Raw genomic sequence first — 26,308 nt, forward strand, 5'->3', positions numbered from 1 at the left:
TGACCGCCATGCGCCCACCCACCTGGTACCCCTACACATTGCTGTACAAACCCATACCCCTCTCGTGTCCGAAGTAGGGACTGTGTGCCCAGCCCCCTCCAGTCCCCCTTGATGTCGCTGCATTCCCCAGCCCTCTGGTCCCGTAATGTACATCTGGACCCTTCATGCTCAGTTTGTCCCTACCCCGATCCCCCGCGACGTGTACCCAGCCCTTCCGGTCCTCTTCTACCACTCCCTGGCATATCCCCCTGTCCGTCCCTCACCACGCACAGTCTCAGTGTTACGCTGAACTGGTCTCTGCGGGGACATTGGGGCACGTTTGGGCCCTTCCAGGACATGGCTACCTTGGATCGACTTTCTCCCCCAGCCGCTGCGTTATGGAGGACCCAGGATGCTGACACTGTTCCTGAGAGAAGGTGAGCGACCGAAAATGGCGTGGTGGCGTCTAAATTCCCCTCAACCCTTTCCTGCCAGAAAGTAGAGAGCAAGAGTTTGCCCATGCAAGCTCACCTGTTTTTATGTAAGGAGGAGCTCTCGGTCCTGCTTTCTTCAGCAGGGGTGCTGTGGATGGACCTAGTTGCGTCACTGGTCCATAACGTGGAGGTCCAGACCGGCTGCGACCATTCCAATTTGAAGGTGGGTTTTTATAACGACTTTCTTTCTCTCTTGAAGAAGACCAAGGAGCACGTGATGATAAAAAGTCTATTCCGGAGGACCTACTAGAAGTTACAACCCAGTTCGTGAGTTGCGCTACTTAGCGTGTTAAAGTCTATGCAATTGCTAACCTGGTTTCCCTTTGCAGGTGCAGCTGGTCGGTGTTTGCTGGTCGGTGTTTGCTGGTGAGTGGTTTCCGAACTCCTGCAGGCTGTCGGAGATGAAGATCCACGAGGATGCTGCGTCAGAAGAAGATCCTGTGTAGATGTGAGTTCGGGACTGGTAAGGATGCTAGGCGGCACCCGCGGAGGACCCGATGAGACAGGTAAAATGCGTGCGGCTGCTGCAGGGTCGGAAGCAAATAGCTGTTCTTCAAGCTATGGTGTGGCTGACTCAGGTAAGATGCGTGCATAGACTTCAGAGTTAGAAGCAGGTAGCTGAACTTCCAGCGATGGTGTGGCTGAATTCAGGTAAGGTGCTGGTGGGTTCCGGAGACTGAAGATGCTCGGGCTGAATCAGGTAAGGGTCTTCTGAACACCGGTAAGTGTTATGCTGCTCTAGCAGACTAACGCGAAGCGCCAGCATGCGGTTGGGGCCTGCTTATATAGCCTGGCTCGAGCCACTCACCTTAGGCCCCGCTTTATGGCCCCCACATCGTCACTCTCCAGTCTTCTGCACATGCCTTCCATGCATTGGTAGGGCCCTGCACAGGCTAGATGCAAGTGCCCTTCCCTATTCTGTGTACAGAGAACACTTTGTAATGAGCTTGGTGCCATAGGTTCCAAGACTGGGTCCATTGGGACCCTGCAGGATGTGAAGTAACTGGCCCATGACCAGTGGCCATGACACTTTGTATAGACCGAGTACACCCATACCCCTCTCGTGTCCCTTCATCCCCCCCTTTGTCACCTAGCGCTCTAAAAGCGCTCTGCACATAAGCGTTTTGAGGATGAACTATGATATCACATAAAATCACTACGCTTACTCTCTACTGTACACCATCACACAATTAGAGCACAGCGATAACCCTTGATACTCAGCCTAGCTGCTCACATAAAAACACTATCCCAATTAACACCTCATCTCTAATAAAACACAGCTATATCCCCATGACAAACCGGCCTAGCTGCTCACATAAGCGTCCAACAGGCCCAACACAGCCAGAACCAAGTCTGGGTGTCCACCCACCAGACTGCACACATTCAACTGATCTTCACCACCACACCTAATGCTAGGATGCAGCTACCATCTGGCATTTACACCAGCTACACACAACTGGTGCACCCACGCACCCTACAATGCCAACTCTCTATACTGACTTGGACTGCAGTCCCGAGGGCGTTCAACCTACCGGCGCTTTGAGGTCATACCAATGATATATAGAGCGCTAAATAAATGCCAAAGATAACATAACACTGTCTCCTGCCTACTGTTAAGAGAAACGGAGGACTCACTTGGGGGAACATTATTTTGGCTCAAGCTCAGCTGCACTGCTGACCAGAGAAAGAAAACAATCTGACACCAAGACCTCTAGCCACAAAATGTTCAATCAAGAAGTATGTTACCAAGTGTTTTCAAAGCCTTGTTTAATCAATCCTAACAGCGAGTATTAGGGCGTCATTAAGATGCAACTATATTAGTGTTGGTTGCATTTTATTTTACTAACCTGGGGTAATGGCTTGTAATACAAAAGGTCATGTGTCAGGCCCCAAGCAACTGTGTTTAATAAGTGCTGCATACTAGGACAGTAGTCCACTGCAGTGGTCACATACAAAGGCTGCCCCACCTACAGAAAAAGCAAAGAAGGGGCTGCCTCAACTTAAGCATTCCAGGAGCTTTGCTAAATACAATGTATGCATACATAAAGCAGATAAAGCACAAGTCAATGATTCAGACTACCAGTCACAGCAATGTTTAGGAACATGCATCACGGCAGTACTAGCACATGGAAAACTAAGAATGACTGTCTAACAAATGGGCATAGCCTACCTGTGCTTGCTTTTCTTTGAACTCTTCTTCTTCTCTTTGCGAGACGATGAGCTGCTCTCAGACCTGAGAAGAAAGGAAAGTGTCATTAGACCACAATTGTGAATCAGGTAACTACATCAAAGACTAGCGTACACCAGACTCAGCCATGTCCAGGTTGGGAAAAGAGCAAGTTACGCACTGTAAAGACTACTGCACTTAATCCATATCCCGCTTTCCCTCCATAAACCTTATTAACACATCACTATGGGGACAGGACTGGAGTAATTTGCCTAGCAGCATTAATTTAAAAGAAAGTGTTTGAGTGCTCCCGGTCAAGCTCCTGTCTGCAAATCCTTTTATTTGTGGCACAAAGAAAGGGCACATTTACAAGGCATTTGCAAGGAACACTGAATGGAGAAAGGGGGGCTAATGTCTATGAGCACTTACTCCTACAAACCATACGGTTTCTTCCTTACCCAGGACCCAGTCCACAACCAAGAAGGTGGATCCAAGTAAGTCGCCATGTACCGGCACCCAAGTAAGCCAATGTGGCCAATATGATGTGCAGCACTGCCCGATCAAGCTGGACATCAGCCCATCAGTAAAAGTGGTTTGTGATGGCCTTTTGTCTTCCTATTTGACCCACATTGGTCATAATAGTCCACGGGCACATAACCCGACTGAGTGGCGAGCGTAAGTTGTGCTGGAGAAGACGGTGGGGATTAGAAGGCAAGGATTGGAGATCAGATTGCTACATGGGCAAATCTTCTGAAGGAGTAGAATGTTGAAGAAAAACATATTTCTAGCAATAGTAGTAAAAAGCTCAATCATTAGTACAACCAAAACGGCGTGATGCATAAATACACTAAAAGTACACCGCAAATACACAGGTACAAAAGATAATTAAATCGACCTGTACTGGTAGGAAAAAGTTGTTTGGGGGGCTGTGAGCTCATCAGATCTAATTAATATTGTCCAAGTGGTCTTTTTTCATTAAGCTGCTGTCCAAATAATGCGAACGAGCAGAATGTTATTAAAGTGGAAAAATAACATCTTTAGTAATAGTAGTAAACTTGTTTTATTCAGCTCAATCATTACCAGCAAATATGACAAGGCGTGATGAACAAATGAATGGCAATTACACCGTAAATATGCTTGGCTTAGTCGGAGGTGGGATGAGGGAGATGCCATACAAAGCATTGTGTCCGCGTGGTCCAATAATTCAGCTGGTGAAACTACCTTTAGGGCAGGGGCATTCAAACATTCAGACTGTGCCCCCTCCCGGAGCAAAAAATGATAGTCCCCTATATCTCCCTAGGGTGCCCAAAGGATGTACCGGACAGGCAGCGGGGGTAAGGCATTAAGGTGACTGCTTTAAATAGAAAATATGAGCAGTAGAAAATCTTATATTTCATATCAAAAACAGTATCTTTATCCCTAGAGCGTTTAGAGGCCCCTGGACAACCCTCGGACTGCCCTGTTTGAGGATCACTGCTTTAGGATCACATTTGGCAACTTGAATAAATCTGGGACATCTCACAGTATGGCGGAGTGCCCCAGCTGCTGCAGAGGACCAAAGGTGAGTATACTACGAGTTCCTTCTTCCAGATGTCAAATCTTTATCTGTGTTGTGTCACGGGCTGGCATTCAAGTGAGGGACCGCATTAGTCTTCCTTTAGATTTGTAAAGTGTCCCTCGAATGCCCAGATACGCCTTGTCCTGGGGAAAAATAGTAAAAGTGGGAAGCTGTGCTGGGGAGAGCTTGTAAGCTTGCAACTTCCTCCAACAGTGAGCCATCCTTAATTGAGCATTAGGGAGAAGTAGAAACCTTCACAACCAACCAGGAAATACAGTGGCAATTTCGAGTGGCGTGACTTCCAAAAGGTTGGGGTATTTGTTCTGTGGCAAAAACTGTTGCAATGGAGTCAAAATCATAACTTCACAATTCAAAGTCGGAACTAACAAGCTCCATTTCAAATGCTTTAAACAAAACTATTTGTTCACAGCAACTATGTCTGGCACTGGCAGCAAAGGGGAGACTGCATTTCGGCATTAAACCCACTGAGCAGAATTCCCCGTATGGGCCGCTTTTCGTGAAATGTATGTCCAATTAGAGCATGAGTGAATTATTTGACTGCCACTAAACAGGAAGCCTGGCAAGCAAGGTAAGGCACTTTTGGTAAAGATTATTTTTGCTTTCCTCCCATCAACTTATATGGGACACCCTTTCAATTGTATTTGTTTGGACAGCTGACATGACTTTGTAGACAAGTAAAGCCTAATACTTCACTTCATATGGGCAATTAGTAGCAAATGCCATCAGTAATGGAAGAATGACTCCCTTAGTGAAATTCTATTATCTTTAAGCTGCACGCATGAAGGGAAGTGCAGTTAGGATACTTTGAATCCATAACTGTTTTGTCGCATTTTGCTTTTAAATGCATTATGTCCATGATGGGTGTTAGGAAACCGTCTCTTTTGCACCTTTCCCGCCATTGATTTCAGACACCCTTTGTTAGGGAGAATTCTCATTTCTGTGCTAATTCCCTTCAACCTTCGAGACCCCAGCTCTATTGCTGGATTTAGGGTGTTTTAATTTTAAACCTGGATTGAGTGAAACCTTTCTCACTCAAGTGTTTTTACCAGATTTGGATTTTATGTTTTCACTGTTTTTGGAATCTGCCAAACTACATATGCTTCTGCTTTTTGTGTGGTGACACACAGCACCTTCAGTGCAGTGTCGCAGACATCCTGTTAGATTTCTCATACGGTTTAACTACCTTTTCTTGTGTGAACTGCAGTCCCCAAGAATAGTAAAGTTAAATTGAAATTACTTACCTTTTCTCTTTGGAGGTCCAGCACACCCCATCTTATGTTGAGTGCTGCGGGGTTACTTAGTAGCCCATTTTCCTACATTGTCATGCAGAACACGTTATGTTACCCTCACCACTTTAAATGGCTGGTGGCAGTGGTTTACTTTTTCCTACCATTGTGCTTTTATAACACAGGCTTTACCCTCAACTGCAGTACAGCACCCATGGGTGACCATTTTGTCAAAATGATGGCACCGGTCTTCTTTCTTCGCCATTTTCTGTTACAAGGTCTTTCTTGGATTTTACTCTGTGGGTTGACAGACTTGAGCCCTTCATCTGTCTTGCCTTTAGAAGGCTTCAGCCCTGAAGCCCGCCTCTGGCTAAGGACAGGATGTGAGGGAGTGTCCCGAAACTCCCCTGTCCTTTGTCTCTAGGACTGCCTGAATGCAACTAGTCCTGATTGGCTGGCTGTCCTGACAAGGCAGCCTCCCTGCTGTGTGATGGACAGCCTAGACTGTGGAACAATGGAAAAAACGTGCTTAAAAGGCGAGGGTTTTGGGACTACAGGCAGAGTCGACCACTTGCAGAAAAACCCAGTGAAGGTGAACGAAGCTTGCTGCAACCTCCTGGACTTTGAATTGCCAGGTGAAGCCCTGCTGCTGTGCTGACCTTTTTCACCTCGACCGAAAAGCCCCGGACAGAACGCCTTCTCCCCTTGGGTTAGTGGGGCCAACTAACCCAGAGATTAACTCCACTGGACCACCATCCCCGACTTGCTGTGCCTCTCCGCTGCTTCGGAAGACCAATGCAAGGGGTCGAGTCTCCATAGTCTAGTGCAACATCTGCCACGGAACGAATCTGGCTAGAAGCTCCAGGAAACTATGAAGGACCATCCAAAAGCAGGACCTCCAGATCCAGACTCCCCTCACCAGAGTGCTGGACCGAGGTAGCAAAGGAGTCCAACCGTTGTACAAGATCTGCAACAGTGCTATTTACTAAGCGCTGAAACCGTGCAGTACCGCTGAACCGAAATGAGCGCGTAGCTGCTGACTACCTCCCAAGGACCACGGCAGGAGCCCTTCAGACGTCCTCCCTCTTGTCCCCATGACTGAGGCTCAGAAAAAAGGGGTCTGTGACGCTGTAGCAAGAGAATCCAGCTGGACCACTACTTCAAACCAGAGGAACTGTTTAGGCTTGGGGTACTTAACTTATTGCCTTTTTGGGGTGCTTTTCTCAGTTGGAAATTGCATTGGCTTACCTTTTAGAGTAGATTCCAACTCTCTTCTCACAGGCTTAACGGATTGTGACCATACAAGTGATTTTTCTTAAGACTAACATTGTGCAACTTTGATCCAAGAAGTGCATCAGATCCATAGACTGTCCCAAATAACTTTAGCTGTCCTGGCTCCCTGAAGCCTCTTCTAGTCAAGTGACTTTGATACGGTTAGTCCATCATAGGTGGTAGCTTGTTGTAAACTGATACTGCTGGGAAAGGCTTAAATAGATTTCATTGGAAGATTTAGTTGTCCTCACATATACTGAGAAACTGTCTAATCGTTATCCTTGCCTAATCTTTCCGCAACCTCACAATCTGCAAAGTATACTAGTGAGATAGATATGAGATACATTACTCTCTAATCATATTTCTGATGCTTATATCGGATTAGATTCACATGCTGTGCATAGGCCGACATCTAGTGAAAGCTGCAGAGTATTACAGTTTTTCGAAACTCGAAAAGGGGCGAACTAGGGCGTGCCAGTAACAATATCCCTAGTGTGAAGTCCACTGTACCTATGATCCCTCACTTGTGTAGGACCCTGATTGTATTTTTTCTGACATGAGGTAGCATGAGGAGTAGCGTCAGTAGAGTATCCAAGCAGATAAGATAGATAGGACTACAAGCATCCATGAGTCTTCTCTCAGAGGGGAGGAAGGGCGGGCGCATGTGAATCTAAGCAGATACAAATATCAGAATTACGATTACAGTGAGTAATGTATCCCTTCTGAGACTTGTGAAATCTGCTTAGATCACATGCTGTGCATAGATTAGCGAGCAGTGTTAGAAGGAGGAGGTGGGATGTGAGCAGGGTCATGAGCGAACAAATGTCTTAGAACCGCTTGTCCCACTCGAGTATCTGTCTTTGAATGAGTGTCAATGCAATAGTGCTGAGTAAAGGTGTGAATAGAGCTCCATGCAGCTGCTTTGCAAATGTTGTCAAGGGGTATATTTGCAATAAAAGCCAGAGTGGCTCCAGTACCTCTTGTAGAGTGGGCCTGCGGCGTAAAAGGCAGCGTTTTATCTGAAAGGGAATAGCACAGTTGGATACATCTGACTATCCACCTAGAGATAGCATTCTTAGAGACGTGATCTCCCTCTCTGCCTGGAGCTATGGAGACTAACAGTTGATCTGTCTTTCTTAGCGGCCTGGTCTTGTCTACATAGTAGAGGACCACCCCTCCTGACATCTAGCGTGTGGAGTTTCACCTCAGCAGAGCTTTTGGGTTCCTGGAAGAAGGCAGGTAGCTCAATAGACTGGTTAACATGGAATCTGGAAATTAATTTAGGTGAGAACCTAGGGTGAGTGCGTAAAACCAGTTTATCCTTATGAACAATAAAGGAAGGATCCTGCACTGACAGAGCTCGAATTTCACTTACCCTTCTTATGGATGTGATGGCTACTAAGAAGGCAGTTTTATAAGTCAAGTGTTTGAGACTAGATTTGTGCATGGGCTCAAAGGAGGGTCCCATGAGCTTAGCAAGTACCACATTAAGGTCCCAACTGGTGGTGGGTTAGAAATTGGAGGGTGGAGTCTCTTTACCCCTTCCATAAATGCTTTGACAAATGGCACTTTCCACCATGACACCTTGTTATAGGAAGTGGTGTAGGCTGATAAAGCTGCCAAGTGCACTTTAAGTGAGTTAAACGCTAACCCTGCATCCAATAGGTGGAGCATATAGGTGACATTGTACTACTCCTAATCAACTGGGTTGATTTGCTTATTCTGGCACCAAATAGTTTCCATTTGTCATAGTAACAGTGCCTTGTGTTAGGTTTTCTTGACTCTTTCAAGATATCCATACATCTCTGGGGTAAATTGAGATGTCTGAACTCTGACTTCAGGAGCCATGCTGCCAAGTTCATTGAGTTTGTATTTAGTTTATTTGTAGTGTGCACCTTGCCCATGGGCACCAGGGCGCACAATTTAAGGGATTGTTTACACAATGTTACAGGCATTCAAAGCGACTTTCCCACTGGCGAAAGTGCAACATAATGGTACAGAAACAGACAGTAATACAGAAGATGAGATGAAACTTACAATATTACAACAGCGACATAAGAAAATAAAAGACAATTTGTTACAAGCAAGGATACTTCGAGTAGGGTGTACTATGGTAAGGGCCCAACACTACGTACTACTACACTACGTATATCTGGTACAGTTAGTGTGGGCAGGATGAGAGAGTGCCTGTGCAGGTTACTTCAACCCACGGGCAGCCCTAGTGGTTAGGAGTGGTGTGGCCGAGGCATCGAGTTCATGCAGCCAGAGTTTGGTTCTGTTTTTGAAGGATTGAACCAAAGACTATTCTGAGATGGTTAGGTAAGGCGTTCCACAGTTTAGTCACAAGGACAGGAAGCTGGATCCTCCAGCTGTCTGGCGCTTGTAGTGAGGGATAGACAGTGTGTGTACATGGGCAGACCTCAAGGGTCTAGTTGCAGTATGACGCTGGAAGCGGGTGGAGAGGTAAGCAGGTGCCAGGCTGTTCTTGGCCTTGTGTGTTAGCACTAGTGTTTTAAGAGATATGCAAGATGCAACAGGTAGCCAGTGAAGGATACATCTTGTGTCAGAGATGTGTGATCTCCTAGGTATGTTAAGAGCAGCCCTGATGGCATTGTTCTGAGTAACCTGAAGTGTGCCCAGGTTTCTTTGGCTTGTCCCCAAGTAGAGGGCATTACAATAATCGATTTTGGATAAAAATTAGAGTTATGGCAAGAATCGTACAGTTGTCAGATGTCAGGAAGGGACTGCAGGTGGTGATGAGTTTGCATGTGTAGGATGAGGCTGATACAACAGCATTGGTTTATCTGTTTAGAGACAGTGTAGAGTCTAAGTGGATGCCAAGCATTTTTGTGACATTGGAAACTTGGATAATGTTCGTCTATAGTAAAGGATTTGTATTCAGGGTCTAGTTTGGCAAGGTTGATAGGGGCGCCTAGGATGAGTGGCTCGGTTTTTTCATCATTAAGGCAGAGCCCAGGATGTGCCATCCAGGCCTGGATGACAGTAGGTTGCTCTGAGTGCTTTGGCATCTGTTACATAGGCGCCTGTGATGGGGATGAGTATCTGGGTGTCATCTGCATAGGTGTTGTATGAGACACCCAGATAGTCAAGTATATCAAAGAGCAGCTTAGTAAACACATTGTACAATGTGGGCTATACGCAAGAACCCTGTGGGATTCCACAGAGGATGTGAGCAGGTTCTGTTGCTGCTGAAGGTGAAAAGACCCTCATGGTTCTATTCGCCAAGAAGGAGCTAAACCATGATGTAGCAGTGTTAAGAGAAGTGGGCAGCTAGCTTAAGGTGGTGGCAAAGGATTTGATGATCGACCAAATCAAAAGGCAGCTGAAAGATCAAGGAGAAGCAGAAGTGACTGCTTACCCTCATCTTTCAGAACCTCAATTTGTGTTTTTAAGTCGATCAAGGCTGTCTCAGTCCCATGTCTGGGTCGGAAGCCAGATTGTCTGAGGCCTAGTAGATAATTTTTATCAAGGCAATACTGAATTTTAAGATAGGCCGCTCGGTCCAATATTTTAAGTAAATAGGGTACCGTGGTGATGGGCCTGTAATTGGACGGCTTGCTTTGGTCGAGAGTGGGTTTTTTGATGAGTGGTATAACCCACGCGTCTTTGAGATTATTAGGAACAGTGCCAGATTTAAAAGAGGCATTTATGAAAGTGGTGATGAAGGGCGCAAGATCATGCGCAGCCTGCTTTATGATGGGGCGGGGCAGGAATCCCCTTGGCAATTAGAAGACTTGAGCTTCTTAATATTTTCAACCTCTTTGATAGAGGTACGAAGTTGAAAGGCTCGAAACAGTGTTTAGGAGTGGGAATGTTGTAAGACTGGGGGTTACCTGTCGCATCAAATAGGTAGTTTATTTTGGCAGTGATTTTGGCTTGCAATCAGGCAATTTTGTCTAAGAGTGCCTTTTGGATATTGTTTGTTTATTGATTTGATAATGCACACCAAACCCTTAGGTAGCTGGGCGCAGCAGTACAAGAAGTGTCAAAGTTTAACTAAAGTGACTGTCGCAGGCAGGTACATACATGTGCATAATTCATAATACAGTGCAGACATTTGCCAGTCGAAGAGCATAGAGGATATAGCTGTGCATATATACATGACAAAGGCCATGCTTAACATTACATATACTTAAGGGAACGCCTGCAGCTATGGACTACAAGGGCCGGTGTATTAGTTGCAGTAGTGGTGTTAAGTGAAATGGTTGTCAAGGTTATGTCAAGAGGGTAGAGCGGCAGTAGGGGGAAGAAACGGTTATGAGTTGTTAGTGCAAAGCCATTTGAGTGCATTATGTCTAAATTTGGCATAGGGTTGGGGTCGTCTGAGGTCAAATGGGAGTGTATTCCACGTAATTATCAATCAGGATTCCGCGCCAATCATGGCACGGAAACAGCACTCCTAGCCCTTAAATCCCATCTTATTGAGGGCATGGATAAGGGTCCGATTGCCTTACTGATGATCTTGGATCTTTCGGCGGCTTTTGACCTGGTGGACCATTCGATCTTGTCCACCAGGCTTAGAGAAAATGCGTTCTTTTCGGAAGAGGCCATCCTTTGGATATCATCCTTTCTAAAGGATAGGCAAATTAGAGTTACCAGTGAATTGGCAGAAGCAGATCCAATGTTATTGTTGTTCGGAGTTCCACAGGGAGCTTGCGTGTCACCATGCTTCTATAACATCTTCATGATCCCCCTTCTTTCAGATGCTGGAGGAGGAAGGGATCATGTTTTCCAACTAAGCGGATGAAACAATGCATCCTACCTATCTCAGGAACCTACCAAAAGGACGTAGCTCTCATTAATGCAATATACCTAAAAATTCAAGATTGGATGGTATCCAATGGCTTTGCCCTAAACAGTGCCAAAACTGAACTTCTATTGGTGGGCTCGCCAAGTAAATTGGATAAATTAGGAGCAGAATATAAGAACATCAACCTGGACAATTGTGCTATCAAAATCTTGTCCAAAGTTAAGACCTTGGGCGTATGCCTGGATAGACACCTAAATATGAGGGCTCGGGTGAACAGTCTGGTTTCATCAGCCTCATATTGCCTCAAACTTTTGCGCCATCTTCGTCCATTTATTTCTCAAAAAAATTCAGAATCATTGGCTAGAGCCATCATTGGATCAAAATTAGATTATGGATGCAGTCTTTTGGTGGGTATCCCCCAGACCGAGATACATCGTCTTCAGGTGATTCAAAATGGGGCCGTGAGAGTAGTTAAAGGCTTAAGTAAGAGAGATCATGTATCAGAGGCCAGAAGGAGCCTTCATTGGTTGCCGGTTAGAGAAAGAATTCAGTTTAGACTTCTGCTCATTACTCAGAAATGCATAGTAGGTCCAATGCCATCATATCTGAAGGAAGCTATAATCGTGAAGGGAAGGTCACTGAGATCAGATCATTCTAATACAGTGTTCCCCGGCATAAGACCAACAAAACAAGGCAGGGGTCTTTTGAAGTTGCAGCACCCATTGCTTGGAATGCCCGTCCAACCTCAATAAGAACGTTGGTCTCAACAGAACTCTTTAAAAAGAAATTGAAAACATTGCTTTTCGCATAAACCCGCCCAGAGGGACAATAGACAGACAATAGCTTAGCTGTTGTGTGGCCTGTTTTATGTTTGTATGTCTGCGCCCATCAGCCTTTGGGTACCAGGTGCGCATTACAAATGACTTAACATAACATTTAACTGGGAACCTAGTTCCTCCGGCCGTGGTCAGTTTAAATCTTGGGATTTCAAGCATAGATGTATTGGCAGATCTCGTGGGTCGGGTAGTGGTTCTCCTGGAGATTTTTTCCAACAAGTAACACAGTGTTAGATTGTTTAGGAATTTGGAAGTGATAGAGACTGTTTTGAGGAAGATTCTATCCTTTATTTTTAGCCAGCGAGTCTCTTTTCTGAAATTAGTGATGTGCACACCAGGCAGTATCATGGGTACAAATGTCAAGGGGGGCTACTGGAGACTCAAGTTCCTTTAGGATCTTGAAGAGTTCCTTTGTTTTCGATTGATGTTGTATTATCCGTTTGTTGTAAACGTCTATTTTAGCGGTTAATATGGCTTCTTTGTAGGAGGAGGCGGCGATGGTTATTTTTTATTAACTAAAGGTAGTAAGTTTTTCCAATGTGCCTCAGCTTTTCTTTTTTCTTTACGCAAGACCCGTAGATGAGGGGTGAACAAGGTATTAAGGTGGAGGCGAGGTTTTTAATTGCGCAGCTCGAGTGGCGCAATGGTGTTAAGGGCTTTCACCATGGCACGATTATAGGTATCTACTAGGACTGTGGGGTCAGAGCAGGAGGTTGTAGCTGTGTCCAGTAGTGGGAGAAGTTTCTCTACCGTGATATCCTTCTTGTTACGTGAGTGGATGGGTGGAGTAAAGATACGTTGGGTGTGGGTGGGTTCGAGTCAATGGTGAAGATTATTTTATGGTGATCGGATCAGGGGCAAGCGGTCACAGAGATCATGTTGAGCGAACAGTTAAAATCCACAACCCAGTCCAGGGTGCAAACCCTTTATTGTGGATGGGCTCCTTGATGTGTTGGGTGAGGCCGAAGTCAGTTAGAGTGCTAGCTAGGTCAAGGGCATTGGTGTCCTCATCTAGGTAACCTAGGTTGAAGTCGCTGAGTAGTAGGATTTGAGAGTTGCGCTTGGTACTAGTGGCTAAGAGAGATGAGATGTCTTCAGTAAACGAGGATATGGGGCCTGGGAGCCTATAGATGAGATGTACTGCGGCAGTATGATTATGTGAGATGGGTAATTTGATGGAGAGTTCAGCTGAAGGGATATGATGGCTGGCGAGAGTTCTAAGTTCATGTGAGCTCTTGAATATGAAGGCTAATCCTCCACCCTTGGTTTGATTGGTGTCCCTATCACACCTGAGAGTAGTTGTCTAGGATAGCCAAGGACAAGGCAGGGCCAGATGCAGGATGCAGCCAGGTTTCTGTGATGGCTAAAAAGTCTAGTTTTTCAGTCATGATTAAGTCGGCAATATCTAAGGCATGGGCAGCGATGGAACAAGCATTGATGAGCGCACCTTTGATCTTGGTGTCTTTGGCGATGCTAGAGGGGGTGTAGCTGTTTTGTTTACAGTAGGGGCAGTGGCTTTGTTATTGTTAGCGGCTAGTGGTTTGTTATGGAGAAGTGGTTCTGGCGATAGGACAGATGGTGACGCAGGGCTGAATGGTGAATGTTGGTGTGATCTGTTTGGCAAAGGATAGTGGTAGGGCATTGTGTAAGGCAGTGTGAGACAAAAGGTCTGTTAGCGATGGTGCTTGCCTGAGAGAGAAGGTGGGGTCTTGTGTTAAATCTCATATTTCTTGTATCCGTATCGAGGACAGTGTGGTGTCTGAATAGTGAAACTATACTGTTGATGGCCGGGGTTTGGTCACGTAGCACATGGCGAAGGCGCATGCCTAACCTAAAGTTTCTGTTGTGAGTAGGGCAGGGTTGATTGGGTGTGGGTTTGGTTGCAAAGTGTTGTAACCAGAGGGCCGGCACGTTTAAGTAGGGATTAGGGCTTGTTATTGGGAGGGGAGGCATATTATGCAGCATTGTTGTGCCGGAAGTAGATGAACGAGAGTAGTGGAACTGAAAGTTGGTGGTGGTGGATATGTATATAGTAAAGGGTGGAGAGGTCAGGACCCAGGAGGTGAGCAGTATATACGTAGCGAGAAGTAGTGTGGGTAAGCATGTGATCTTCGGTAATGGTCTAACACAGAAGGTGGCGTGGTATAGGTGGACGTTATAGGTGCAGTGCATTTGAACAATCTGGTCAGTAGCTAGTTAGGCATGTGACAGACAGGGTGCAGCCAGACCAGCATCAGATAGGTAAAATTGATAAGGGAGGCTCGTAGAGCAAAGTGGGTGGGCTGTCGTGTTAACGATAGATGGGTGGTTAGGCTTGACAGATTAGTCATGCAGTGGCAACAGTGGGCTTAAGGCGCGGTGGCCAGATCAACGAGATCAGGTGAAAATACTGCTAGCATGTGCTACAGTGAGAGCGATCAACAAATGTGACCTATACTAGCAGGCATATGCAAAGAAAAATGTACAAACAATGAAGACCATGAATGGCAACAAGCATCTGGGCCCCAATGAGATAAAGAACAGTGCTAGGACAGTTGGGCTGAGGATTCACTGTTAGGCCCTGGTGCTGGGAGAGTAGGTTGTACCGGCACGGGAGTTTGATGGGGTCGCACACTGCCAATGTGCGTAGGTGTGGGTACCACGGTTGTCTCGCCCACACAGGAGCAACTAGGATGAGCGTCATTGGTTCCCTGTGGATCTTCTTGACCACCTTCCTTAGAGGAGTTGGTGGAAAAGCATAGGAAAACATTCCTGACCAATTCATCCATAGGGTGTTTCCTTTGGAGCCTGGCTGGGGGAACCTGGATGCGAAGTCTGGGCATTGCCCGTTTTCGTTGTGGCGAATAGGTCTATAGTGGGGAAACCCCACTGAGAGAAGTTCCTACAACTTCTTCGTGTAGTGTCCACTCGTGTTATTCTGGAAGGGGATCCCTGCTCAGAGCATCTGCTAGCAAGTTGAGATCCCCTGGAACATGGTGGGATGACAGGTAAATCTTCCGTTTGAGTGCCCATCTCCAAATTTTAGGGACAAGCTTGGACAGATTTGGTGAGCGAGTGCCCCCTTGTTGGTTTAAGTAAAACCTTGCTGTCGTGCTGTTAGGATCTGCACTGACCGGTTGGATAGGAGGGGTTCGAATGGCCGAAGCGGTCTGAAGACTGCCAGAAGTTCTAGCAGATTGATGTGGTTCTGAGCCACTGTGTGAGACCAGAGACCCTAAGCTGTATGGTGCAGGTAGTGGGCTCCCCACCCTGCTAGGGAGGCATCTGTTGTGACAACGGCCTGTATCTCTGGATCGTAGAAGGGTTTCCCCTTCGTAAGATTCTCTTGTCCACCAGCAAAGACTCTGTACTAGTGTTGGCGAAACGACCACTAGATCATCCCACTGACCATTTGCTCGAGACCACTGTTTCGCCAACCATTCCTGAATGGGTCGCAGGCGCGCGTGGGAATCAGGTAAATGCAAGACGTCATCATCCCTAGCAAACGCATCGCTTTGCGCACCCTTATTTGGCGACCAGCCTGATAGAGGAATTTGCAGCAACAGATTCTGAATTCTTTCCTGTTGGAAAGGCCAACCCCATTTTCGGTGTCTAGGACAGCTCCTAGGAACTGTTTTGATGTGCTTGGCACCAGGCTTGATGTCTTCTCATTGATTGAGACAGGAAGAGGTCGATTGTTCTTTGAATGTTTAGTCTGCAAATTAAGGGGGTTTCCCCTGTGATGAGCCAGTCGTCCAGGTAAGGGTACACTCGGATTGCCTCCCTGCGCAGGTGCGCCGCCACCACCGCCAGTACCTTTGTGAATAAACTTGGAGCCGAGGCTATCCCGAAGGGCAGCAACTTGAACTGGTAGTGCTGGTTTATTTTGAAACGCAAGAATCTTCTGTGCGCTGGGAACATTGAAATATGAAAATAGGCATCTTTCAAATCCAATGTTGCCATGTGATCCTTTTTTAGTAGGGGGATTACCACTTGGAGTGTGGTCATGGTGAATTTTTGTGGCTTGACATACTTGTTTGCAGGGCGCAAATCTAATACTGGGCGCATTGTTAGATTTTCTTTTGGCACAGAAAGTAGGTTTAATAAATACCCTCGTTTACCTGGTTGCCCGGGACAAGTTCTATGGCGTCCTTTGCAAGTAGAATGGCGATCTCCTCGAGAAGGATTTTCTGGTGCTCCAACGAGTGCACCTTCTGTCTTGGAGGAAGGTCGTAGGGGCGCTCCAGTAGTTCTATACAGTATCCTGCAGACACTGGACAGCACCCATCTGTCCAAAGTGATCCCTACCCATGCGTGGGTGAAGGTGGAAATGTGCCTCCCTACTGGGGATGCATGGGAGGGGACCCAAAGCGGAACGTCTGTTCACTGGGTGACGTACCACCTCTGGCGGGGCTGCCTCTACCCCCTAGTGCAGCCCCTGCGCTGCCCTCTGGGGAAGGCTTGTGATGCTGGGAACTGATTCTTGCCCCATGAGGTTCCTTGATTTTGATAGTAATTTGAACCCCTCTGGGAGCTTTGGCCCTGAAAGCGACGAAAATTAGAGTTTCCCCTCTGTCCTGAGGGTTTATTTGTAAGTTGTCCAAGAGATTTTGTTGTCTCGTACTCGTCCTTAGCTGTCTTTAAGGCTTACTCCACTGCCTTGCCGAATAATATGTCCAGCTCTACCGGCAAGGCTATAAGAGTGGCTTGGGTCTCGGGTTTGAACCCCGACTGTCTTAACCATGCGTGACTGTTTATTACAGTGCCTTCTGCGATTAGTCTTCCAGCATTATCTGCTGCACCAAAGTTAGTTTTCAGAATGCATCCCGATACCGACCTTCAGTAGTACAGGTGCGGAGGATACCAAGGCAGCTACTTGTTCCCACTGGTGGCAATTATAGCTTGCCAAAAGAGTTGTGCTGTTAGCAATTTGTGCCAGATAGGCGGAAGTGGTGGCAACTTTCCTGCCGAGAGTATATAGTCTCTTGCTCTCTTTATCGGGAGTTGCTTCCGAAGAAGCGAGTGGTGTACCTGCACTTTTTCTGGTAGTTACTAACAGGGAGTCGGGTTTTAATTGGCCTCTAATGTATAGAGGATCAGAAGGTGCAGCACGGAAATTTTCTCAACTCGTGGATTAACCGCACGAGTAAGATTTGGAGTTACCAGCGAGGGGTCAATTCTACGCTGGACAGACTTTACTATAGGTATAGCCTGAGCAATGGCTCTTGTCACCCAGGATCTCTCCCACAAAATCCCAGTCTTCTTGGACACCTTGCGTCGATTTGAAAATGGGCTGCTGCCTTGGCAGTACCTCATTGAGGAGAGGTTGCTTATCTACCGGTGAGTTATGCACCGGAGGTTCTTTAGGAATTGGGGCGTCAAGACTGTAGGCTTCAGCCTCATCATCAACCTCCTCCTGGTCCTCATCATCCCCATAATAAGAGAACCCTGCCTGGTCTTCCATAATGTGTGGGTCTGTTTCATCACAGTATGAATGGGGACAGTAAGAATCAATGACCAAAGGGTCTGTGACCAAATCCTGCACCTAGGCATCAGAGCGGGGTCTTTTATTAGGGGGTTGAGAATCCTTGGACCCTGAAGGGGCCGACGTAGCTGGTGTGTTGGCATAACTATGGAAATAATTAGGGTCTTTTTCATAGAAGTCTGCCATAAATGACATTCTTCTCATAACCCTATCGATATCAGCTGAGCTCCATTATTTGGACCTAGGGATAGCTACAAAATCTTCTGTTTCTTCTTCCATACCCATGTCGTGAGCAGTGGATGGGATGATTTTTCCTTTAGTGGGAGGGTCAGGGACCTTTGTCTTCCCTGCTGATTTAGGGGGCGTTTGTTTTTCCTTATGAACATGGTGTTCTGAAGGCTTTTTCTGTTTCTCACCCTTCCCATGACTAGAGGAATGTTTCCCAGTGCTTTTAGGGGCCTCTGAGGAACCAGACACCTTACGTCAAGATTCAGAAGTGGTATCTGACACCTCGCGTTGAGATTCTGAGGTGGACTTGGAGGAAGGGCATATCTCGGGAGTATACACTACGCGTACTGACTGGGGATAGAGGTCGGATTAGTCTTCCGACGATCAGGCCTCCGGGAATATTGGGAGTGCGACACCTTTCCCAACCGTGGACGGCTGGTCTTCGTCATGAGGCGATCTCGAACGAGAACGGCCAGAGGGGACAGAATCATTGGACCGCTCTCGGTGTCTTCCGTTGCCGATCGCTCGACACGCGTGTCGAATCGCGGAAGGGGCTGATGTGCTTAGTGGAAGTGGTGTGTCGCGCTTATGCCGCCGGATGTTGTCCTTATAACTGTACCGCTGGCAAGTCATCCGGGGTCGGGGGCTTGCGCATGGGTGTCTGAAGTCACCCCTCTTCCCTCGCTCTCCGAAACGGCAGCATTGCAGCCATCGCTAAAAGACCATTCAGCGTCCATGGTCTCTCGCTGCCTGGCGTAGTGGGCCCAGAGTTTAGTGGAGCGGTCCTTAAGTGTTTTTCGGCTTGAAGAGCTTGCAAGCTCGACAGGTATCCTCGGGATGGTCTTGTGGGAGACACAAATTGTACTTATTGTGCTGATCTACCTGGGGGAACTTCCGGTTACACTTAGGGCAGAATTTGAAAGGAGTACCCTCCATATGTATCAATTTGGCACCAGGCGGGTATATGTAGGAAATAAATGTGAGAGCCTGTATGACCCCACCCCCCTCTCCCTACTTGTTCAGGGCTGAGGCCAGAGGCCTTCCAAGGCCCAAGGTCCGTCGTGGAGTTTCGACGGCTGATTTCCTCGATCTTCACCGGCGTCTATCTTCGGCGTAGGGTGGAAAGAATGGGGAAGTTTTGACAATTTTAGTATAATTGGCTAATGTCAAGGGAACTCCGCAACATGCATCCAACTAGTATGGTGGAAAAAAAACAATCTGAGGGTCCAACACGTGTGAGGTATCATGGTTACAGTGGACGTCACACTAGGGATAGTATTACTGGCACGCCCTAGTTCGACGCCCCTTTGAGTTTCGAAAAACAAACTAATACTCTGCAGCTTACACTAGACGTCGGCCTTTGCACAGCATGTGATCCAAGCAGATTCCACGAGCCTCAGCAAGGTTTATTTGTATTTGGTTATAGAAAAAAACCTTTTACAAAATACTTACTAGTTGTATTACAAATCATTCAATAAAACCAGACATCAGAATGAAGAAAATTAAAAAGAATTTTCTTTCAACTTTAAAATAAAACCACCCTCCATTCAATTGAAAATAGAAAAGGAGCATAATTAGCGAGAGACTAGCACTAGCAAAATAAAAAAAAATAAAAAAAACAGCAATCCGTTAAATGAGGTTGATGTACAATCACTTAAAATCAGAGATAATAACCAAACAAGGAAACATTTCACAACTAAACATGATCTCAGTTAAGTCAGGCAAGGATTCCCTGATGCCCTCTCATGGCATCTTTTTAGAAGTCACAATGTTATACCTTTCAAGGACTTGTACTACTGCAATTGGCCGGTCATTCAAATGTTCAGCGATCAGGCAGTCCCAGAAGAATTCCTCTATATAGCCACCCCCCCTACGCCAAATCTGGCAAAGAGTAGGTGTCTTGAGGCCAAGTTCCCACAACACTCAAACAGCAAGTGTTTTAAGGATTGTTTCTGTGGGTTTCTACACACATTGCATAGAGAATTAGCTTCCTCCCCTTCCCCCCCTCATCGACAGGACCTACCCTATATGCGCTATGTTCAATTGAATTCTGAGAAAATTCATCCTAATCCTCCAATCAGGGAACTTTATCAGACATCTTGGAATGACCCCTTTTTATCCACTTTCAAAAAGTGATTTTCAGGTAATAGGGAACGCATTTTATTGATCGTATTTATCCAGTCCCGCTCCTCCAGAGCCTTTTTTGCCTTCAGCGTATTATGGATAAACATTTCTATGTCAGTTCCTGCAGTACTCAGTCCTTCCATAACCCTTTCTTCCAGATTTACCAGCAATTTTGATTTATTTTTTGCTCGTAAGTGGGCCTTAATGTCAAAATACAGGGTATCTTCTTGCGCAGTGAGGATTGAGCGCAGAAGGGACGTCAGTTTCCATTCTGTCTGCGATTTTAGAGAACGAAGGCCCAATTCGAATCTGACTACTCACTGAACGGAAGGCCGAAAACTCTTCCAGACTAGCCCTTCCAACCTTTACTAGTGTTATGTATAAATGCCATTACTGTCCTTGTGATTGAAGTCACCTCAGAGTGTAGCAATTTTGTAAGAAGCAAATCCAAAGATTTTCCACTAACTTGTTTTGATTCTGAATATTAATTTTAAAGTAGATTTACATTGTTACATCGAATTGCCTTTTTAAAGAATGCTTATTTAAAAATTGATAATTAAATAAGCCATGCATTATTATTCGTAATAGCATTTCTGACAATTGTATCTGCTTAGATTCACATGCTGTGCATATAGTCAGAAATCTAGTGGTAATCGCAGAGTATTGCATCTTTCTTTTGAAGATCGAAAGGGGACGTCGACATGGCCGTCACTAACACTAACCCAGACGTGACGTGTAGTGTTTTATAACTGAAACACTGAATGCAAGTGTTGCTTGCCTACTTGTATTTAAGGATTTCATTTGTACAGCTCACATTTACCGCTCTTGAGATGGGTCTGGCTGCTCAGTCACACTGCCAACTTGTGTAGTACAGACCTATTCCAAAAGGTGGGTTATCTAATATCAAGCAGGTAAGTGTTGTGTAATCTCACAGTGTTCTTCTTACCTAGCACCTTTTTGCGGATTTTAACCGGACCTGCCTTTTGCTCATTGTTATGGAGAAACAGATTAGTCCTCCTGACTATCAGTACTGAAAAATGAACACAGATTCTTGAATGTTGGGAATTGCACACAGCACCTTACAGTGCAGTGTAATGGGGATATACTTCATGTCCTGAACTGTCTTTAGTCACTATTTATGTCCAAGACAAGCTGCTGAGAGTAGTAACATGTGCAACTTATTTTACGTGTGTACATTAGCATTTATCGGAAATGCCACCTAAAAGGCATCTGAAAGGCTAGCATCCGAAGATGGCCGAGCCACAAGGTGTTTCGCTTGTTCTTTAGCAATATTTTTGTTTGGCCTTCTTCCTGGCATAAGTCCGAAAATCCAATATAAGGTCATGCTTTTGCAGGCTAGTGAGTCTTTATGTTTGAGCCAAATGGAGGCGTTTGGGGCTGTCTGGTCCCAGTCCACACCCCTTGGTGCAAAAGGCTGCAAATGCTTCAGATGCTGGTGCAGATGCAAAACCAGTAGTTGTCACTGATTGGACAACTGGCTGTTTTAATGTGGCAGATCGTTTCATTGGTGGGTGAACCGGCTTCCAGAGCAGAATCTGGATAAAAGGGGGAATACAACAGACATTTGCTAGGAAACATGCATTCCATATTCTATGAACCCACAAACCTTTTGCTTTTGAACCAGTCCAGACTCTTTACGTGGAACTGACGCCTACAGCTTCACTCCCCTGGCCCTTTGCTCATTTTGCAATGGGAAACTGTCCAGTCCTTCAAACCATCAGTTTTGGGAAACTGACTTCACCTTTGGTAACTTTAACAATGCACAGAGCAGCTTACAATGGGCTACAATGGCAAGATGAAACCTCTGGTGAAGAAATGAACACCAATGCAGACCCCCTTCAGGACACTTCACAAGTGGGATAAATGAGTTATGGTGACTGTCTCCAGATATAGGAGAAAACAGGCGTCCTTCCAGTCCCCGTGACACATGCTGCTCCAGTACAGCATCCCTTGATGCAGGGACGCCGTTATTGAGAAGACAGTGCTCCAGATAACAATTTGAACTGGGAGTATTCTACTCGCTATTTTTTTTATTAAATGAGTACAATGATTTTTAGGGAGTAAAAATGTAAGTGCAATTACCAATGGGAGTATAAGAAAACATATTTTCACTTCGAAACTGACATTTTTGTAGTAATTATCTCTTTGCACCTAGTTATTCATTCACATTTCCAATCAGGCAGTAATAGCAATTTCTTCCTGTGGTACTACCTGCACTGCTGATCCCAATATATCTATGGAGCTGTGTGAGTGAAGGCAGGGGCCGCTAGATCATGTGTGTCTGTCCCCCATTTTTTCTTTTGGGGAGTATTTCCCCGCCGCCCAAATCTTTTGTGAGTATTTGCCCATTCTTCTGGTGTAAAAAGTGGCCGATACACCCCTTATCCGTAGGGCTGGGAAGAATGCCACAAATGGAACAACCCGGCAACCACTGAAGTTCCGGGCTTGAATGCAGAACTGCAATGTTTAAGGCGAGGTAACCCAATAGAGCTAGACATTCCACTGGGTAGTCCAGGGACACTTCCGAGGGCTCCGAAGTAAAGGATCCTTGAGAAGGTGCTGAGACTAGTTTGCCCCACTAGTCCAAAGGCTGAAGCACTGCTCAATGACATCAGGTAGTCAAACAGGGATTCACCAGGCCAGGCGTAGGAAGGGATACTGAGCCACTCAAGGAGTAGTCTCTGAATCTTCAGCAGGCTGCACTTAGAGGTATTCTTGGCTCCACCGATCTCCCGAAATGGCTGCAGAGTTTCTCTTGTTACACAAAATGAGCTGTAAGTAAGTCCAAGACCACCACCGGTAAAGATATGCACCATTCAAATAACCAGTAGTTGGGACAACTACTGGTTTCACATTTGCCCTACACCTAGACTTTCTGGCATCACAATGTGGAGTGAGACTACCCACTTCTTGGGCCACACATACAAAAAGGCATCACTATCCGAAGAAAGGAGCAGATTTCCCAGGCAAGTGCATGAACTTCTAAGCGTTTGCGTGACCCGACATGCCATGGGGAAGAATGCCAAACAATCTGGTCAAAGAACAAGAGAAAATTCTTGTCGCACAACAGTTTTAGGGCACTAGCCACGTTTAGTGCTTCTATGCCTTAAACGCTAACCTCCATGCTAAACTTATACAAAAATTGTAAAAATGTATTTGCTGCCACAAGCTCATCTTTATGCGTGTATAAAATTAACAAATCCCAGTGCAAAAAACTTTGTTTATACAAAAGTATCTCCATTGCAGTACACTAACTGGGTAGGTCCTCTGCAGGTAAGAGCCCCTTGCAGCGCTGATTAGTTCCAGCATTTCCTAACACTTTGTGGGTGTTTATTTCCCCTTTACTCATGCTTTCCTTTGTTCGAGGCCGCTGCTTGGGCCTCTGCAACTCCCTTCATCCCAGCTGGCCCGTTTGCCTATCTGTGTGGACCTGACCTTTTCTGAGACCTCCACAGGCCAGCCAGCCAAGGGCCACAGCCAGCCAGCCAGCCAGCCAAGGGCCACAGCCAGCCAGCCAAGGGCCACAGCCAGCCAGCCAAGGGCCACAGCCAGCCAGCCAAGGGCCACAGCCAGCCAGCCAAGGGCCACAGCCAGCCAAGGGCCACAGCCAGCCAAGGGCCACAGCCAGCCAAGGGCCACAGCCAGCCAAGGGCCACAGCCAGCCAAGGGCCACAGCCAGCCAAGGGCCACAGCCAGCCAAGGGCCACAGCCAGCCAAGGGCCACAGCCAGCCAAGGGCCACAGCCAGCCAGCCAAGGGCCACAGCCAGCCAGCCAAGGGCCACAGCCAGCCAGCCAAGGGCCACAGCCAGCCAGCCAAGGGCCACAGCCAGCCAGCCAGCCAAGGGCCACAGCCAGCCAGCCAGCCAAGGGCCACAGCCAGCCAGTAAAAGAAAAAAACTCACTTAAACTGTATTTCTCCTCTAAACCAATCACTGTACTCTGGGTCATACTGCTCCATCCAATGACAGTCCCTCCCTAAACCCCTACTCTGGCAGTCATCTTCAGATTTGGTAAGCACGTAAAGTGGCCGTATGACCAAGAGCAGCTGCAGAGGGGCCGGAGGGAGGGTTTGCATGTGAATCATGCTAGAGAATAATAAAGTCTCACCGTAGCGACTACCTTACTCCTAATCCATAGTCCCCTTTCCTCCATACTTGTAGGACATTCCTCAAGTCCTGTGGGACGGGACCGGAGCACTTTGTAAAAAGCATCACATTTCAAAAATGTGTCCTAATTTTTATATGGGGTACCGCACACGGCCGTAACCCCGCCCTTCTTAGCTCCGCCCAGCGCATCGCCCATCAGTCCTCTTCTATCACCAGTTCTATGACCTTTAAGCAATAACAGGAACCTTTTTAGAGGCGATGGCGGGCGTATGGAGTAAAGGGGGCTATGGACTAGGAGTAAGGTAGTCACTATGGTGAGTAACTTTATTATACTCCTACGTCCCGTCCCTCCATACTTATGGGAGATTCCCAAGCACTCCTCACAGGAATTATAGGTGGATGGAAACTCCTTACTGAAACAAGTTCTTAAGCACAACTTGACCGAACTGAGCATCAGCCCTGGAGCTCAGGTCCAGACAGTAATTCTTACAAAAAGCCGATGGGGAGGCCCGCGTAGCCGCTTTTGCGATGGTGTCCCAGGGAACATTTTTTTAAGGCAACGGCAGCCGCCTTGCCCCGCACAAGATGAGCATGAATTCCCTTTGGGGCCCGAAGACCCTGAAGGGTATACGCCTCAGAAATACAGGAAGCGATCTACCGAGAAATGGTCGCTTTCGAGGTCGGCTTCCCTTGGGGATTTCCGAAGGTCAAGAAGCTTACGGGAGTTCCTGAGCTCAGAGGTTCTGTCCAGATAGTACTTAAGGGCTCTTCTAACGTCCAGGCAGTGCAGAACCCTTTCGGCCTCTGAGGCCGGGTCTGGGTAGAATACAGGCAATAAAATCGACTGATTCAGGTGAAAATCAGAGATCACCTTAGGAAGAAAGGCGGGGTTTGTTCACAGGACAACCTTATCTTTATTAAAAGTAAGGAATGGATGCTCAACCGACAAGGCCTGAAGCTCACTTACACGCCTTGCTGAAGTCACAGCAATCAAAAAGGACACTTTCCAGAAAAGGTACTTTTAATGACAAGATTAGACAGTGAAAAGGAACACTGGTCAGTGGACAAAAAAGCGGCAACAGCCGATAAATATGTCCTGCAGGACAAGTCATGGATGCCAGACTGCCAAATGTGAGACAAAAGACAGGACAGTGCTGATAGTAGCCTCCCTGAGGTCTAGCTGCCTCGCCAAACACCAGTGACAGAAGGGTAGCCATTTACTCTTGCACTGACATCTTGAGGGCTTCCTGGACGCTTGAATAAAGTGCATGTTAATCCGCAGACAAGTTGAAATGCTCTAAAGTTCTGAACTCAGGCACCAAGCTGAACAATTGTGGGGAGGGGTGCCACAGTTGTTGATCGCTCTGGTGAAGCAGGTCTGGAACCTGTGGAAGCTTGAGTGGTGGGCACACCAATAGATGCTGAAGCTCCGAAAACCAGAACCTGGCTGGCCACCAAGGGGCTATGAACAGCAGGCAGCAATGCGCTGTGTTCCTCAGCTTGCAAAGCAACCGATGGATCAGAGGAAGAGGCGGAAAGACGTAGGCCTTCATATTGTGCCATGGAATTTCAAGAGCATCCCGGATTGAGGAGGCTCCGAGCCCGAGCCTGGAGGCATACAAGGGAAGCTTCTTGTTTATAGATGTCGCAAAGAGGTCCACTTCTGGAGTGCCCCAACAGTGAAAAATGTCCGAGAGGATCTCTGTTCAGTTCCCACTGGTAGCTGATCATTACTAGTCAACTGAGGGCATCCACAGTGACATTCAGCTGGTCTGGGATGTGAACCGCTACCAGCCAGATACCATGCTGAATGGCCCATTCCCAGATCTGAATGGCAAGATCCACAAGAGGAGGAGACCTGGGACCACCCCCCCTGCTTGTTGATATAAAACATGGACACTGCATTGTCCGTGTGGACACTGACCACCCTGTTGACAATACCTGGTTGGAACGCTTTCAGTACCAGGAATATAGCCAGAAGCTCCAGATAATGTATATGAAGCCGTCTGTCCTTGATGATCCAGTGTCGCCCCCCCAACA

At 46.7% G+C, this 26,308-nt stretch overlaps 1 protein-coding gene across 2 annotated transcripts in view; it reads right to left on the minus strand.

Moving 5' to 3' along the window:
• Positions 1–26,308, minus strand: part of LOC138580836 (serine/arginine repetitive matrix protein 2-like) — a 1,087,536-nt gene that overhangs the window by 519,515 nt on the left and 541,713 nt on the right. For both annotated transcript variants that reach the window (XM_069651699.1, XM_069651698.1), the window contains exon 6: positions 2,644–2,706. In XM_069651699.1, the coding sequence (XP_069507800.1) occupies positions 2,644–2,706 (63 nt within the window). The remainder of the gene's footprint in view (positions 1–2,643; positions 2,707–26,308) is intronic.

Source organism: Ambystoma mexicanum, chromosome 3p, assembly GCF_040938575.1.
Source record: "Ambystoma mexicanum isolate Mex_15411 chromosome 3p, UKY_AmexF1_1, whole genome shotgun sequence".
Taxonomy (NCBI): Eukaryota; Metazoa; Chordata; class Amphibia; order Caudata; family Ambystomatidae; genus Ambystoma; species Ambystoma mexicanum.